General features: G+C 38.1%; 1 protein-coding gene and 1 long non-coding RNA gene across 2 annotated transcripts in view; both read left to right on the forward strand.

Annotated features, from left to right (window-relative positions):
• Window positions 1-19,073, forward strand: part of RAB21 (RAB21, member RAS oncogene family) — a 40,021-nt gene that overhangs the window by 197 nt on the left and 20,751 nt on the right. Inside the window, exons 2-4 of the mRNA XM_072843284.1 lie at window positions 13,686-13,745; window positions 14,536-14,643; window positions 18,492-18,555. Of these exons, the coding sequence (XP_072699385.1) occupies window positions 13,686-13,745; window positions 14,536-14,643; window positions 18,492-18,555 (232 nt within the window). The remainder of the gene's footprint in view (window positions 1-13,685; window positions 13,746-14,535; window positions 14,644-18,491; window positions 18,556-19,073) is intronic.
• LOC140642553 (uncharacterized) lies at window positions 105-5,594 on the forward strand. The gene is made up of 2 exons (XR_012038999.1): window positions 105-729; window positions 5,527-5,594. It is a non-coding gene; the product is annotated as an uncharacterized lncRNA (long non-coding RNA).

Here is a 19,073-nt window from a genome sequence, read left to right on the forward strand (position 1 = left end):
GGAGCCTGGGGCCCCCGCCCTCCGCCGCGGTCCCCTCGGCCTTCGGGTGGCCTCCGTGAGACGGCGCTGGGCGTCCTGGGGACGCGAGGCCCGGGGAGCGGAGGGCAGGGCCGCCCGAAGGCCCCCCCCCCGTACCGCTTGGCTAGTTTTCCCCGTTGATTCACTTCCGCTTGGGCCCTAGGTGCCTTCGCTCCGCAGCGGCGACTGCGGCCCTTGCTCGTCGTTTCGGAATCGGGAACTTGGGCTGCCCGTGTGGTTTTTGCCAACTAGGTGGTTTGTAACTTGAGCGCTTACCGGCGGCCGGGTATCCACGCACGCTCCGTCCTGCCCTGCCCTCGAGGAGCGTGTTGGTCTTGGCAGAAACCGTCGTCGGCGGGGGGTTTTGGAGGCGACCGCTCGGCGACCCGGTGGCGGGTTCCGCGGTCTCGCTGCCGCCTGCGTGGGCCCGAGGGCGGCCGGCCCCGGCACCTGGCGGCGCGCTGTGACCGCCGGCCAGCAGTGGGTCCCCACGCTCACCTGCTTTACCTGCAGCTCGTAGCGCAGGGCTGGCCTCCTGCTGAGCGGTGACGTGTGGGAGTGCCGCCTCTGACCCGTGGGGAAGTCGGGCCTTTGAGGCAGGTGGAGCATCAGTTTGCACGTGTTAGAAGGAAAATACGCAACCAGACTGAGTTAGTGATCGACTGATGTGACTCGACCGAGTTAGGGGATCGACTACTCTGACCCAACGAAGTAAGTGATCGACTAATCTGACTTAATCAAGTAAGTGATCGACTAATAGGACTCGACCGAGTTAGTGATTGACTGATCTGACTCGACCGAGTTAGTGACTGGCTAACATGACTCGATCGACTTAGTGATCGGCTGATGTGATTCCAAGTAAGTGATAGACTGATGTGACTCGACCAAGTAAGTGATTGACTAATCTGACCCGACCAAGTAAGTGATCGACTGATGTGACTCGACCAAGTGATCGACTAATCAGACTCGATCGAGTTAGTGATCAACTACTCTGACCCAAGTAAGTGATCGACTGATCCGACTCGACCGAGTTACCGATAGACTAATTATGACTCCATCGAATAAGTGATCGACTAATCTGACTCCACCAACTTAGTGATAGGTAGTAAAATCGAGTGGACTTTTGAGCCTGATGGTCCAGGTTCATATCCCATGTCCCGTCTATTTCACTGGCTGTGTGATCTTGGGCGACTTGATTAACCTATGCCTCAGTTTCTTCATCTGCTAAAACGGCCAAAATGATAATATGTTGCTCATAGGGTTGTCAGGATAAGCATCCATAAACTCAGTCAGGACCTTTTCTCTTGTAAGCTCTCCATCTTTATTACTTTACTGGCCCAAATTGCACAATAGATCTTAATTAGTGACTGCATAGTGTGTAAGAACCTTGACACTATTTAACAGAATGTACAATCTCCTCTAATTGTTGTGACATTTAATATTTGATGCTATTATTAAATTACTGAGTCTAGAATTCATAAAGATGCTCTGATTCCATGTTCTATTTTTATTCCTGTTTTTACTCCTCTTACGTAAAGTATAATATCTGAAAAAAATGAATGTGAGAAAACTCCTTTTTTTTCTTACATCCTTGAACAAGAGCATTTATCCAGGTTTTTTTTTTTTTTTTTTTAGATTTTTTTCAAGAGAGGGAGAGAGGCAGAGACACAGGCAGAGGGAGAAGCAGGCTCCCTGCAGGGAGCCTGATGCGGGAGTCAATCCCAGGGCTCACACCCTGGGCTGAAGGCAGGAGCTAAACTGCTACGTCAGCCAGGCTGCCCACTTATCCAGTTTTAATAGTTGTTACTGTTGAGTGTTGGTAGTGAAATCAAGGAAATTTGTAGGGTAAATACCTATGATTATTTGGAATTTAGAAATTCATTTAGGTAAAGTAATAATAGCTAACATTTCGTGAATTCTTAACCGTACTGCTTTACTTTTTTTCTATCATTTAATTCTTACAACAACCTATGAGGTAGATAGTTTTATTAGCTCCATTTTGCAGGCAAGGAAACAGGCTTGGTTGAGTAATTTGCTAGCATTCATTTTGCCACAAGTCATGTATGGTGCCCAAGCTGAAATTTGAACGCAGGTCTGACTTAAGATTTTGAGCAATCACACTGCCTCTGGATATGGGTAAACCACCCCTTTAGTGGTTACCTTTATGCTACAGATCTAAGATAAAAGAGAGGATCATTGGAATTGAGCTCCTCCTCCTTTTAGGATAATTTAGTCCTTTCTCTTAGTAACTGTACCTTCATTATACATTTCAAAGATACCCTTGAAGCTAAAAGTAGGCTAAAGATTTTTCAATGTTAGAGAGAAACCACTGCACTTTATACTGGAGGGGTTGGAGTTAATGGTAGATTTTCAGTATAAAAACATAGCAGTCCTGATTTTAATATTTATATGACTCATCACAAACAGTATCTGAATTATATTACAGATTTTTTTAAAAGATTTTTATTTATTTATTCATGAGAGAGACAGAAACACAGGCAGAGGGAGAAGCAGGCTCCCTGCAGGGAGCCCAACACGGGGCTCGATCCCAGGTCTCCAGGATCATGCCCTGGGCTGAAGGCGGCTCTAAACCACGCGCCACCAGGGCTGCCCTATATTACATAATTGAGGATTTTATTGCATACCAGTGTGTGGAAGCAGCATTGTATCTACTCTTTCTTCTACATCAGTTTATCTCATCTTAATTTTTTTTTTAGAGAATTGTGATCCATAAAACACAACCATGTATGCTTTTAATTTCCAAATGGAGAGGAGATCATGCATCAGAAGACATGAAGAGTCCCTCTTTTTTGGTCAGCAAAACTACCTATTACCTATCTTTGTAACCTACTTTGTGTTTTGCAAAGTACACTCTCTTGCAATCATATTTCAAAGACCTAGAAGACCAAGAGGAACCTAAGGTAGTTTATGGTTCACTGTTTTGAGTCTTTTGTTTGATATTTCAGTCAAGCGATTGTGCGCTTTTTGTCTCATCTCCTCTTAGAGATGAGATAAACTGGGATAGAAAGTGGAAAACTCAGTGTCCTAAGGTGGCCCACTTGATTTTGGACGATTTTAATTTCCGTTAAGCTTTTCTGTATATAAAACTAAAATCTGTTTCTTTGTAGTTTCCAGTTCCATTTCTGTCCTCTGAATCTTGGGCACACAGGACATCCCTTCTGATAGTTGAAGAGAGCTATCACATCCCTTGGTCTTGCCTTTTGGGTAAACAGGTCTGGTTCCTTTAAAGGAATCTCCTATGACATCATTCTAAATCATTTCACTATTTTGACATCTTTTCTAGACACTACTTAATCATTGTCCTCTTTCCTTAAAATGTGACTCTTTGAGCTGTAGAAATGATTCCAAGTGTGGTTTAAACTGAGCAAAGCACAGGCTGTCACCTTGTCTATTGAGAGTCCTTTTCCAACACTGAAATAGAAGAGATTCTATGAGTTTGTGGACAGCTGTTACATTGATTAATATTGGGCTTACTGTCTTTGTCTTCCAAAAAAAAAAAAAAAAAGGCATTACATACTATATCCCTCAAATTCTTTTTTCTTTTATTTTTATGGTTAAGTTTTTTTGTTGCTAATGTATTTGACCCATTACAGTTGGTTTTGATAGATTTACTCCGTAGTCAAGGCCTGTTGCTGTTCTTTTATTTTTATTTTATTTTTTTAATTTTTATTTATTTATGATAGTCACACACAGAGAGAGAGGCAGAGACACAGGCAGAGGGAGAAGCAGGCTCCATGCACCGGAAGCCTGACGTGGGTTTCGATCCTGGATCTCCAGGATCGCGCCCTGGGCCAAAGGTACGCGCTAAGCCGCTGCGCCACCCAGGGATCCCTGTTGCTGTCCTTTTAAAGCTTGATTTTATGATTCAAGAAACATGACCTGTGGGTCAGGCACTTGTTTGGGTTCTGGGTATGCAAAGAAGGAGATATATTCCCTACTGTCCGGATCAGCTCCTCATTTTAATTTTGTCACCTGAAGATTTGCTAAGAATGTCTTCATTGTTCTCATCAGGCATTAATAAAGACTGAAAAAGGGACATAGGGCCAAGTATAAAGCTCTGCAGCAGGTCTCATTATAGTCCAGTGATGCATGACCCAAGGTGTATTTTTCTTTAGATGTGTGGAATCTTAGAGTGGGGCTTTTTTCAGACTGTGCATGGGCCACCATCTATCTTAAGTGAGAAACAATGGACTGTTGTACCTGTTTATGAAAATGAAAACAGAAAACAGCTTAAGATCGACTTGACTGCTATGGGCTACTAACTAGTGCACAGAAAGCCTTTAATGAAAATGGTTATTCCAGCATTATAAATCTAGTTTTTTTGCCCTAGCTACATCAGTCTTGCCCACAGGGGATATCATGAGATGCTTTGTCAAATGCTTGCAGAAGACAAGATACACTGTGTTTCTGCATTAGGAGGCTACATTTACTACATTAGGATGTAGTAAAAAGGGACAGGACTTGGAAATTAGACTTAGTTTTGCACTTTGTTTCCTACTGTTTAGCTATCATGATCTTGGCAGGTTATTCTAATGTTCGTAAACTGGCTCTTAATCTATAAAATGGAAGGGTCTTACTGGAATTTTTTTTTTAAGATTTTATTTTTAAGTAATCTCTGCACCCAGCGTTTGGCTCAAACTTAACAACCCTGAGACCAGGAGTTGCATATTTACTGAATGAGCCAGCGAGGTGCCCCCTTCACTTACAGGATTTTTATGTTGGTTAAATAAAGAGCCATCGGAGGTAAGCCTCAACAGTGCTTGGCACATGTTCGGGTTTTTTTAATTTATTTTTTTAAAGATTATTTATATTCATGAGAGACAGAGAGAGGCAGAGACATAGAGGGAGAAGTAGGCTCTCTGAGGAAGCCCAACGTGGGACTCAGTCCTGGGACCCCAAGATCACGCCCTGGCTGAAGGCAGACGCTCAACTGCTGAGCCACCCAGGCGTCCTGGCACATGTTTGTTTAATAAATGTTTGTGTGCTTTAAAAAAAAAAAAGTTTGCGTGATCCTGGGGTCCCAGGATTGAGTCCCACGTCGGGCTCCCTGCAGGGAGTCTGCTTCTCTCTCTGCCTGTGTCTCTGCCTCTCTCTCTCTCTCTCTGTGTCTCTCATGAATATATAAATAAAAATCTTTAAAATAAATAAATAAATGTTTGCTATCGAATGAATAGATGGTGCTTAATTTGTGTTGGTTTCCTTTGTGGTAACTCAGAAAGGTAATGGGACTAATTTGACATGAATTATTTTGAGAACCTATGCTATATCTGAAGGATCACTATGTTTTAAAATTGTTTATAATTTTATATATGTAATTATATATGCATACAGGAAATACTGTTTATATAAATATATAAATTTATTATTAGTATACATATATACATGTTTATTATCCATTCTAGAGTTTTGACTGGGAAATTAAATTCCGTCTTGAAAATTGTGACACTGGCCATGCTTTGGTGTTTTAATACTTCTCCCTTTTTGCAGACCTTCTTCTAGGTTACTAATAATTATGAAGAAATCTTCTAAAAAAAAAAAAAAAGAAATCTTCTAGGTGAGCTCTCTAAGAACTCAGATCCTCTACCTAGCCCAGGAAACTTAATCATATATGGAGTTCCCATGCTCTCGCATGTGATGACATAAGCAATTAAATTCAATGATTGTTTATTTCATACCTGTTAAATATCGAACATTGTGGGAGTTGGGGAATACAAAGATGAGTAAGATACCTTAACCATCAATTAGCTTTCTTGATTTTATTCTTTTTTTTTTTTTTTTTTAAGATTTTATTTATTCATGGAAGACACACACACAGAGAGGCAGAGACACAGGCAGAGGGAGAAGCAGGCTCCCTGCAGGAAGCCTGATGTGGGACTCGATCCCCATCCCGGGTCTCCAGGATCAGGCCCTGGGCCGAAGGTGTCGCTAAACCGCTGAGCCACCGGGGCTGTCCTCTTGATTTTATTCTTAAGTGTTTTTGTCATTTTGACCATAACCACCTTTTATCTTTGGTATGTCTCTATATCTGTGTTCTTGGGTGGTCACTTAATTTTCTTTAGTTGTATGCAATTTTTCCCCTTGTATGAAGGTATTTTAAGATTATGCACTCTAAATGTTTTCTATCACTTTCCACTAGTCTCATATAAAAAGTACTGTTGATAATCAGAACCATTAGTCTTCTTCCCTTTTAGAAGTCTAACTGGAATTCCACCTCTATCTGCCTTCTGTAGTCCCAGGTAGGTAGCTGTCATTTGATTTAGCAAAGCAGTGCTCTTTAAGATTGCCTGGGAAAATAGTGTCCTAATAGTTTGGCAAATGATTTGTACTTGTATTAAAGATACATTTGTATTAGTTATTAAATGTCCAAAGTCCCACAAATAATAATGGTGTACCATTTTTTCTTTTCTTTTTTAAGATTTTATTTATTTACTCACGAGAGACACAGAGAGAGAGAGGCAGAGACACAGGCAGAGGGAGAAGCAGGCTCCACGCAGGGAGCCTGATGTGGGACTCGATCCCGGGTTTCCAGGATCAGGCCTTGAGCCGAAGGCAGGTGCTAAACCGCTGAGCCACCCAGGCGTCCCACCATTTTTTCTTTTTTCTTTTTTTTTTTTAATTTATTTATGATAGTCACAGAGAGAGAGAGAGAGAGGCAGAGACACAGGCAGAGGGAGAAGCAGGTTCCATGCACCGGGAGCCCGACGTGGGATTCGATCCAGGGTCTCCAGGATCGCGCCCTGGGCCAAAGGCAGGCGCCAAACTGCTGCGCCACCCAGGGATCCCCCACCATTTTTTCTTAAGCGAAGTCTATTACTTTTTTTCCACTCATGCACCTTAATTTCCTAAACAATACTTGGCATTCAGGTTCTAGCAGTTGCTTTTATTCTTGGCATCATAGTCTCTGGTCTAGAAATCTTGGTTTCCTTATTTGTAAGATTAGTGTTTTGAATGTCTGGGATATCTTCCAAGTAGTTTTGGAAGCCACATCAGTGTTGAACAGTCAATTCATTTCCATTATCTTTAAAAATACAGTAGTTGAAATGACACACCCCCTCCTTGGTATTTTACTAGATGCTTGTGGTCTATAGAAGGGTAGGTGGTTTGTTTCTTGTTTTTTTAAGAAAAGAGTTTTTCTGAAATTGTGGTTTTAAACTCCTAATATATAAGTATTCCATATCTGATTGCCATTTTCTGTTTTGTGTTTTGAGCTACCCCTCAAGTAACTTTTTGACTCTCATTTTCAAAGTATTTACTTGAACTCTAAACTGATTATAATCCTTGTAGTTTATGGAAACTAAGGACAAGAAATGTTGAAATATTCAAGCACTCAGCTTAGTTTTCTTTCTTTATTTTTATTTTTATTTTTATTTTTTTCTTTCTTTTTTTAATTGAAGTATATTTGACATACAATGTGTAAATTTAAGGTATATAATGTAAATTTGTTATATTTCTGTATTGTGATATGATTGCCATTGTAGCAATGCAGTTTAGTTTTCCAATAGCTGATTTTTACTGCCTTGCTACAGAGGACTAATTTTATTTTATTTATTTATTTATTTATTATTATTATTATTTTAAAGGAAGCCTTTCCTCCTCCTTTTTTTTTTTTTTTTAAAGATTTTTATGTATTCATGAGAGACACACACAGAGAGAGAGAGGCAGAGACACAGGCAAAGGGAGGAGGCTCCATGCAGAGAGCCTGATGTGAGACTCAATTCCTGGTCTTCAGGGTCACGCCCCAGGCTGAAGGTGCCTCTGAACTGCTGAGCCACCCAGGCTGCCTAATTCTCTTTTTTTTAATAGAGGGTTTTTTTGTTTTTGTTTTTTTTCTTTTTAAGTAGCCACTTTGCTTTTGGGTAAGATGTTGGGTAAATGAGCATCATGTGCAAATGATAGATGTTTCCTCAGCTAATGAGTTTATTGCTTTGTTAATACCCCTAAAGTTTGGAAGATGAAGTCTTTAGAATTATAACCAGAGTTTAGAGGATTAAGGAGGGACATCTCTCATTACTCTGATCCTCATTACTTTGTGCCTATCCTGAGAATATATTTTTGGGAGGTGAGTTAGGTATCCAGTAACACTTAGTTTCCATGTAGAGGAGTGTCAGGTTAAGAATGTGTGTGTTCTAGAATACACAGCTTTGTGCAATGGAAAAAGCACTGTGGAATCAGACAAGCTTCTACCCAGTGCAGCACCCAACTGTGTTGTCTGACCTTGAGTGAGAGTCACTATATTTCTTTAAATCTCAGGTTCGCAAGTGTAAAACAGAGCTACCTAGCTACTTTACGGGGTTTTTACAAAGAGTAAATGAGAAAGTCCAGCACAGTGTTTAGCACACAGTATGTATTAATTTTTTTTTTGTCATCTTATATTTCTAGAACCTTTTGATATTATAATGCCACTTTCCCTCTTTCTAGACTGGGAATTCTTCACTGAGAGTTGCTAGGGATTTGTAAATCCCTTGGGTGAGTGTGTGAAATTGTTTTTGGTATGTGCAGATGAGCAGTTTTCTTGAGTAAATCAGTTCATGGCTCTCATCAGATTCTCAAAAAAGTCCATGATCACTCCTCCCTCTCACTCTTACTCCCATGTAACAGAATTAAGAGCCACTGCCCCAGATAAGTATAACTCAAGTGTAACTAGATATATTTGTATCTCAGTAGTTTGTCCAAATTGAGATTACCTCATAGAGGTGATTAAAAAAGGTAAGACAAATGCCAGCCTTTTGATTGTTCGCTACTGTCTTGATAGTACATGAAATTTTTCAGCTTTATTCTCAAATATAAATTGTATATATATTTGAAACATATTTGTTCTTTAAGAAAATATCTGTAACATATTAAAATCTTAGACTATATATAAAATGGGACAATTTATATTACACAGTGGGACTTAAGTATTTCATTATGATAAGGAGAAAAAAAGATTTAGTGGGGATCCTTGGATAATATATCAGATACTTGAATTAATTTGGTTTATTTATTTTTGTTTTTTAAAGATTTTATTAATTCATGAGGGACCCAGATAGAGGCAGAGACACAGGCAGAGGGAGAAGCAGGCTCCCTGCAGGGAGCTTGATATGGGACTTGATCCCAGGACCCCAGGATCATGCCCTGAGCCAGAGGCGGATGCTCAACCACCAAGCCATTCAGGTGCCCCTAATTTGGTTATTATAAGGAAACTTTTAGGAGCACATCTCTTACATAAATTGAGTTTTACCTGTACCAATTTACCCACGCATTTGTAGATATGTTTATCTACAGTAACAGTTTTGGTGTGTCAGTGCTGGCTTGTCCTACTCTCTCCACAAGAGAAATATCTCAGATCTCAGTGTGGGAGATACCATAGCATAGTGGTTACGGGTCATGTCTGGAGCCAGACGGCTTGGATTTCAAATCCCACTGTTACTTACTGTGTGACCTTGGGCAAAATACCCTTCCTGTGTCTAAGTTTCCATATCTGTACTATTTGGGTAATTATATCTAACTCAGGGTACTATGACAAATGAATTAATGTTGTTGGAAAGCTTTTAGAATATTGCCTACTTCATTGTAAGCATCGTGAACATACTAAATAAAAATATGTAATATAGTTGACAGAAGACTTATGAAAAGATAATCTAGAGTATAAGCAAGGCAGTATATTCTGTATATTAAAAATTAGGTTCCCTGTAGTTCTTCAGGATAGAGAAAGTGAGTGTGGGTTGTATGGGTGGTATGAGAAAACTTAAAAATTGAAGGAAGAAAGAGTATGTGGGTCATGAACTGAACTGGAATAGATGGGATTCAAGTAGAGAAAAGAGAATACATGTAAATTAGAGGGGAATTTTATGAGCAAGCAGAATTAGAGGTATGCATATAAACCATATAAGTTGGAGAGTGAGTGGAGAAATACTGGAAGCTATCTCAGGACAATAGATGTGGACAGTTGTTTAGGTCCTTAGATACAAAGATAACACTTAAGAGATTTTTGCTTGTAGATTAGGGTTCCTGAACTTTTATAAAGGAGAAGCTTGTGAATGTTACTATAAAAAGTGCTCTGTGCAGTACTTGATGGAAGGTAAGCATTCAGTAACTGTTAGCTGGTATAGCAATAGTAGTAGAAAAGGAAGTATACAGTTATACTGTACAGATGGGCTATATTTGTGTATCTTTTAAAAATTGCCTATTCAGGGACACTTTTTTCTATTATCATCAATACCGATGAGCATCTTTCCATAAAAGTGTATACCCATTGTTCCTTAGGAGATACTTAACACTGTTCCTTAAAATCACCATGGGAAGGTGGTGGTAAGTTTCCAAGGAGATGGTAAAAAGGAAATGGTAGGGCTCTGTTAGCTCTAATTCATTCCTCTCTACTGAGAAATCCCAAAATATCTCATGATAAAAAGGTTATTTTGGTATTAGCTACCATCAGGGATGTAGTTCAGGCAAACTTACTAAAAATGGTATCTTATTAGCCTTTAATGACTTATGGTAAGTTTTTTGTTGTTTTGTTTTGTTTTTACTCATAGAGGCTTTAGGAAGGTAATTTGGCATACCAACTAAAGTATGAGGTGAGACCAAAGGTATTATAATAATACGAGATTGGCCGTCAGAGAACTCCAGAGGAAATAGGGAAGACAAGTCTTGGTAGTTTTTTGGAATGTGGAATGTCAGGGGAGGAAGAACATTCAGTTGATGATACTTCTAAGATTATAAAGCTCAGTGACTTGGAGAATGTGATCAAAATACTAAAGTTGGAATGGAAGGCCAATTTCAGAAGGAAGATCAGTTTAAATTTAAATATATTTGAGAAGAGAGGCGTTTAAGTTGACCTACCCTATTAAATATTTGGATAGGATTCAGATTTTGAGTTTCTTTATATAGCATTGATATTGAAACCATGAAAATGGTTGAGTTCAAGTAGATTACACAACTAAGTGGCAAAGCTGAGATTCAAATTCAAACTTCTGATTCAAAATTCTTTTTTTTTTTTTTTTTTTTTTTTGAGAGAGAGTATGTGTGAGAGTGGGGTGGGAAAAGGTGACAGGAACAGAGAGAATCTTAAGCAGGCTCCACGCTAAGCCTCCTCATGACCCTGTGATCATGACCAGAGCTGAAATCAAGAGTTGGACTCCCAACGGACTGTGAGCCACCAAGGTGCCCCTCACAGTTTATATTCTTAGTTTCTGTGTTATAATGAGTGGGAGAAGTCCTTTGTTCACATTTATTATCAAAACATATATTTGGTCTTCTCATTTACCAGGTTACCTCCTTTGTTATTTTGCCATTTATTTTATACCCTGTTCTATGTAGTCTTTATTTCATTTAATAAAATTTCTTTAGCATAGTTTGGGTTTTGAAGGAAGATGTTCCTAGATTTCATCTCAGCTCTGCCATTTGTATCTATTTTTGTATTCCTTAGTTAATTACTAAAATCATGTGCTTTTTCTTAATTCACAATTTCCTTGGTGTACATACAACAGAGAATTCTTCCTGAAATCTAGGCTCCTCCTTCAGTGATAATTCACCATCCTAGTATTTTTTCTGTTATACCTTACTTCTCTGTACTTTATTTTATATAGGTACACCTGACTGTGACTGTGTCTGCATAGCTTTAGACTTGGCTCTCTATTCCTTTTTTTAAAATATGTCAGCTGACTCTGAATTCTGATTATATTTCTTCTCAATTACTCTGAATTCTGTTTTCTCTTTTCTATCTTTGTGGACTTGATGCAGGCCCATTTTGTTTTTCTCTCCAACTTAGTAATCACCTCCTGTCTCCAGGTTTAGACATGTCCTTTCCAGTCTACCCTCCCTTCGTATCCCACAGGATTCTCTTAAAATATAGATGTTATACTTCCCCACTGCTTCAGAATCTTTCAGTGATTCTCCATCATCAGCAGTAGTATTCTTTTTAACGCTTATTCCTTAGGATAAGTTAGGCGTTTCTCCAGGGAAACAGGTCAGACAAGTTTGGGAAATGCTTGTATAGATGTAGTTAGCTTTTCTTTTGGCAGAATCTTAGGGTGCTAATGTATATTTTGAATGTATAAAGGGAATACAGAACAACATGCTGCATTTCCCAAATCTGACTGTAGTACACACTGTAAAAAAAAAAAATACACGTGTAGTGTCTTGGAACAGAGTAATCTGTTTACTTTTAATCACAAAGTAAAGTCCATACATCTAGACATGGAACCTTAGCACTTTTTAAAATTTATTCAGCCTTAGCCTATCTTCGTAGTCTCATCTCTGGCATTGACCATACTAACTTGGAGTTCTTCATGGGGAGGGAGTTACGTCTTTCAGGCTTCAATGGCCTCACCCATTTGTTGGAAAAGCCCCTACTACTCCTAAAGGGGCATCATCACCGTCTCTCTGAAGCCTTCTTTGACTCATCCAGACCAACTTTACACTTCCTTTCTCAGGACTATTTTATTTTATATTTAATTTAAAATTTTTTTTTTTTTTTGACTCCGGACTCTCTTTAGAATATACTTGGCAAAACCCTCCCATTTTAACAATTTGTCATAATACTGTTCTTTACATATTTATTTCTGCTATAGTTTATAAACTCCTTAAAGACTGGAACTGTTTCATTTCTGTGACATAAGTACCTGGTATAATTATCAGATACAGGTAAATAATTGAATCATAAAATAATTGCAGGAATATTTCAAATAATAGTGGTATTCATACAGTTGAGTCAATTACCAGTTAATATATCTTCTATCTTATTTAGAAATCTCTTAGCTCTTTCTATAATGAATAGGTAAGATGACCTCAAATTAAATGCTCTAAGAAAATATGTTGGCTAATTGAATTTAAATAAATAAAAAGTAAATGCTTTAAGAAAAAATTTGGGCAGCCCTGGTGGTGCAGCGGTTTAGTGCCGCCTGCAGCCCAGGGTGTGATCCTGGAGACCCGGGATCGAGTCCCACATCGGGTTCCCTGCATGGAGCCTGCTTCTCCCTCTGCCTGTGTCTCTGCCTCTCTCTCTCTCTGTGTCTCCATGAATAAATAAATAAAATCTTTAAAAAAGAAAAAAAAATTTATGGGGAAAATCTAAGAAAATATTTAATTACCATTTTTTCTTTCTTTTTCAAAAAATCTTTTTGTTTGTTTTTATTTAAGTAGGCTCCATGCCCAACATGGGACTTGAACTCATGACCCTGAGATTAGAAGTCACATGCTCTACCAACAGAACCAACCAGGAGCCACATTTTTCATTCTGTCTTTCATAGCTTGTAATCATAAAACAAAATACCATTTTTTAGATTAGAATAAAATAATTTTCTGTCTTCCATGAAAATAATTTTTGGTCATTAATAACTCAGTGATTACTTTTTCTCCCAGATAATTTGAATTTCATATTGAGATTATTATTCCATCTATAATTTTTAGGGTAAGAAACATTTTATATGGGATCCCTGGGTGGCGCAGCGGTTTGGCGCCTGCCTTTGGCCCAGGGCGCGATCCTGGAGACCCGGGATCGAGTCCCACATCAGGCTCCCGATGCATGGAGCCTGCTCCTCCCTCTGCCCGTGTCTCTGCCTCTCTCTCTCTCTCTCTGACTATCATAAATTTAAAAAAAAAAATTAAAAAAAAAAAAAAGAAACATTTTATATGAAATATTGTTTAATGTGTATCTCTTTTCTTAGGCATCATTCTTAACGAAGAAGTTAAATATTGGTGGGAAAAGAGTAAACCTTGCTATATGGGTAAGTTAATCTTTTCCATTGATTGAGAAAAGACTTCTGCTATTCTTTGTATTCCAATAACTAATTGGCTCAAGGAATAGGAATTGAAAAATTCAAATTCAAATAGAAATTTGAATTTCTGGATTTTTAAAAAAAGTTTAGCCAAAACTTTTTTTTTAATGAACATTTTTTCTAAATCAGGCTAAGAATTATACAGTTGTATACATGAATATTACATATCATAACCTTTGAGCTGGGAGAAGGGTAAACTCAGAGGGATTCCATGTCAGAGAAAGTACAGGGTGGATAGACAGCCTGACTGGTCTGTCTTCCCCTCTGTGTTTCCATTCCCACTTTTCAAGGGAATGGCTAGGAGAGTAGGGCAAGGGTAATGCATCAGAGTATCTTTTGGCCAGTAGTCCTGGTATGAAAGTAGTCCTCTTTCCTTAATCTTCTTCCTCTGTGGGGAACCTAAATTTAGGGCAAGGCCTATTCCTGGCTTATAATACCATCTTGGGCATTCTGATCCTCTGACAAATAAACTTTTTTTAGTGGGGGTGGGAAGTTTGCTGAGGAGTGAGAGGGTTGGGAAGGGTAAAGTAACTTTTGTATAATGGTAAAACATTAAATACTGTTTGTAACATAAATTTTTATAAAATTTATAAATTTTATACAATGTTTTTTTTTTTTCCTTTTAACAGTGCTTTGAAGTTACCTACCCCACTTTCCAGTTAATCAAAAGTTTATTATAGTTGCAACAGCAGACGTATTTTTTTCTTCTGATCTAATAAGTGTTTGTTGCTTTACTTAGGATACAGCAGGTCAAGAGAGATTCCATGCATTGGGTCCAATTTACTACAGAGATTCAAATGGAGCTATTTTAGTTTATGATATAACAGATGAAGATTCCTTTCAGAAGGTATTCTATTTACTTATGGATCGATTACTTAAATAGAATAACAACACTAATTTTTCAAGTTTCCATTCACATGGTATTGTTTGCTAATTGTGATTAGTCTTGGTTTTGAAAGTAAAACTTGTGCATTAATGGTTACCACTCATATTTCTTGATGTAATATTTAATTTATGTTTACATTGTGAATAACAGTTACTGTTTATCACAATGCTTTCTCAGATCTTAGGAAAGGGAAATAATTTGAAATAAAACTATAAAAATCAAGGGGCTTGTTTTTTCTCCTTTTTAAAGAAAAATCACACTTATTTCTTGATTCCATATACACTAGGCACATAAATACTTGGTATAGCTGCATAGGCTCCCTAATTGTAAAGAGGAAAAAGAGCTTAAACTTGATTTAGCTTTTCCTTTTGACAATTAGGGAGCTAAATCAAGTTTAAGCTCTTTTTTCTTACTAAGTGTCCTGGAGGATAGAATATAAAATTTAAAGGACATTCTAGGTAGTATTTATTTTAAACCTTTTTCATTATTTTTCACCCTCTCTTTTTTATTAAAGATTTTATTTATTTATTAGAGAGAGGGAGAGAGAGGGAACAAGGAGGAGGAGGAGCAGAAGGGAAAGCAGATTCTCTGCTGAGCAGGGACCGCTACCCAGTGCTCAATTTCAGGACCCAGGATCATGACCTAAGCCGAAGGCAGATGCTTAACCCAACTAAGCCACCCAGGCGCCTGTCACCCCTCTTTTTTTTTTTTTTTTTTTTTTAAGATTTTATTTATTCATGAGAGACACAGAGAGAGCTAGAGGCAGAGACACAGGCAGAGGGAGAAACAGGTTCCATGCAGAGAGCCCCATGTGGGACTTGATCCTGGGTCTCCAGGATCACGCCCTAGACTGAAGGTGGTGCTAAACCGCTGAGCCACCTGGGCTGCCCTGTCACCCCTCATTCATTCATTCATTCATTCATTCATTTATTTATTTATTTATTTATTTATTTATTTATTTTTAAAACTATTGGTCTTGTGTCTTTTTTTTTTTTTTTTAAGATTTTATTTATTTATTCATGAGAGACATAGAGAGAGAGAGAGGCAGAGACACAGGCAGAGGGAGGAGAAGCAGGCTCCATGCAAGGAGCCCGACGTGGGACTCGATCCCAGGATTTGGGATCAGGCCCTGAGCCAAAGGCAGATGCTCAACCGCTGAGCCACCCAGGCGTCCCCCCTCTTTTAAACATACACCAGAAATGTAGAATTTTTAAAGTTGTTTGGAACCAAAAATAAATTGATTAAACTTCTCTCTGAATTCTCATCACAGTCAGGATAGTGATTAATTATTTATTTCACCCTTCCTCCTAAAGCCCCTCTTGGAATAAATTTGTGAAGGGTATGTAACTAAAAGGATTAATTTCCAAGGCAGAAAGTTTACTTACCTTGAGTTACAGGTTTGTTCTGTTCCTGTTGAAATCACTTGCCGTTTTAGTTTCAGGTGAGTTATCTTTTTTTTTCTTTTTTTTTTTTTCATTTGTTTTTCAGTATAGCTGATGAAGGAACTATACAAGTTAGTCCTTGGATTATTACATATGGGAAAATTTAGTTCAAGGAGTAGAAAAAGGAAATAATAAGTAACTTGCAGGTTTAATGATACTTGAAAAATTTATTTGAGAGCTGTCATTTGTTGTCCCTTCTTGCGTTTTTTTTTTTTTTTTTTTTTTTTTTTTTTTTTAATTTATGATAGTCACAGAGAGAGAGAGAGAGAGAGAGAGAGAGAGAGAAAGGCAGAGGGAGAAGCAGGCTCCATGCACTGAGAGCCCGATGTGGGATTCGATCCCGGGTCTCCAGGATCGCGCCCTGGGCCAAAGGCAGGCGCTAACCCGCTGCGCCACCCAGGGATCCCGCGTTTTGAAATGGATAGAAATGGTTTGTTTTATTGATTATAAGAGAAGGTTGAGTCTTTTAGATTGAAAAGCGACCATTTATCTCTTTCTGCATAACAAAACCCCCAGAACTTGGTACTTAAACCAATGTTTTATTATTTCTCATGATTTTGTGAGTTGACTGGGAAAGTTATGTGGTATCATTGGAGTCACTCCAATGACTTGGAATTTGGTTGGGCCAGGACTATCTAGAAAGGCTTGTTCTTCTCCATATGGCCTCTCACTCCCATCTGGTGTCTCATCCTCCAGTGCTCTCTCCACATGCTCCCTCATTCCATATTCTAGACTAAGCTGTTTATACGACATTGGGATCCCAAGAGTAGCTGCCAGGCCGTCTTAAGGCCTAAGTCTGGAACCGGCATAGCATTACTTCTACCACATTCTTTTGGTCAAAGCAAGTTACAAGACTAGCCTAACTTCAAACAGAAGGGTAATAGACTCTACCTCTTGATGAGAGGATTCGTAAAGAATTTGTGACCATCTCTAACTCACCACAGAATGTATGGGGGTAATGAATAGGATGCCTGCAGAGGGGATCTAATTGCAGATGAATAGCAAATTTTTTTAAAAAATTGGTTAAATTTAGTAGGTTATGATACTACCTATCCAGGGAGTAGAGGAATACATAATTTGATTCTGGTATGTTTCCTTAGAAATGATGAGGATGTACAATTTATATCAAATTGTCACATTTTTCTTTTGGGACATCAACTAGGAATGTAAGTTTAGTAGTTTTCTAAAACTTCATGTACACATGTAAATGAAACAAAAAGATGGGGCTGTACTGAGAAAACTGTGGTTCAGTGCTCTGAGAGAGATAACCTTTGCTTTTACTAAGGTTTGGGGTTTATTAAACACAGTTCCTCTGCGTTCTTGCAGAGAACAGCAGTGTGGAACTGTTATATTTATATTGTAGGATCAGATTCTGGCAAGTGCTTACTTACCACATATTTAATGTAACTTTTGTAGTTTAAAGATGTGTATGTATTTTTTTTAGGAAGATGTAGAAGTTCTGTGTGATTTGATTACATGGAAATTAAATTCCATTACAAAAAAATGAAAGGAGGTATTCAAGTTTGTTCTTTATCCAATTTTATTGTAGTCAGTATATTTAAAATCATGAGTTCAAAAGATTAATTTATTTAATTTGAATGTACTCTCCAACTGTGCCTATTCCTGTGCTTCTTCCATAGTGAAGAATCTCTTTGTTACTGGAGTCTTTGTATACCAGTGGTTGGTTCTCCACCAGGGTGTGGCAATGTCTGGAGACATAACTTTGGTTATCCCAGCTGGAGGGTGGTTCTGATACTTAGTAGGTAGGAGGCCAGGGATGCTAATCATACATTGCACAAGACAGTTCCTCACAATAAAGAGTTAACCTGAGCCAAAATATCAGTAGTGTTGAAGTTGAACACACCTGTCCTACACTAAAGTATAAAAGTTTATTTTGGTACTCTTTTTGGTGCCCATATACGTTTTTTTCCTCCTTTTAAGTGTGTAACACAGAAGCTTCTATGCCCTCTAATTTGGAACCCATTGGAGTACAAAAGACTTTTAATTTAAAGATTGATGTTCTTAAGTCCAAAGTGACTCTACAAGCATTTGTTATCAGAGGCTGGAGTTGATATGCTTTTGCTCTAGCAAAATCTGTGAAACATTTATGAAAATTTAAAGTTAGTCGTGTTTTTGTCTATACCTCCATACAGATATAGAGAGAAATCATTCCATTGGACGTTTGTTATGTTGTGATTTGCAATATAGTTTGTCAATAAATGATCCTACAATTAATCATTTCTAGTAACAACTAAATATATGGGCTGTTAGACAAATCCTGTGGTGTTTTGACAATGTGGAGTTTGAGGTATTGTAATGGTAGTTGTAACAGGATTTATTTTAATATTTACTCTTTTGTATACACAGGTAAAAAACTGGGTCAAAGAATTACGGAAGATGTTGGGAAATGAAATCTGTTTATGTATAGTTGGTAAGCATCATCACTTTTTTTAAAAAGATGTCCTCTGTTTCAAAAAAAAAGTGCTCTGTTTCCTTAATGTTTTATTAGAGAATAGCAAATAAGTAATTCTCATTTTTAAAGTTACATGAGAAAGGAAGAAGAGTGATATTTTAATGTTTTAGAATAACTTACGATTTGTAAGTCCTCTTTCAGGAGATTCAAACTTCAGGGAAGACCTTGGGGAGCAAGTGGGAAACTAACCATGTAAAGTTTCAACTCCCAGCCTTGCTTCGATTTGCTCTTTAGGTTTTTTTTTTTTTTTTTTTTACCGTTAGATTTTCTTTAGGAAAAAAAATTTAGAAACTACTTTAAAATAAAAGTAACAACTAAGGCTACTGTTCTTGTTTTATACATTTAACTAATATACGTTTTTGACAAATTTGACTCCCAAGGTATGAGTAGTTCTTGATACGAAGGTAGAGGAATACTCTGGGTAGAATGAAGGAGCTCTAGAACGCACTCTTGGACTTTTGGAATTTCTCTTTGGT

This window comes from Canis lupus, chromosome 11 (genome assembly GCF_048164855.1).
Source record: "Canis lupus baileyi chromosome 11, mCanLup2.hap1, whole genome shotgun sequence".
Lineage (NCBI taxonomy): Eukaryota > Metazoa > Chordata > Mammalia > Carnivora > Canidae > Canis > Canis lupus.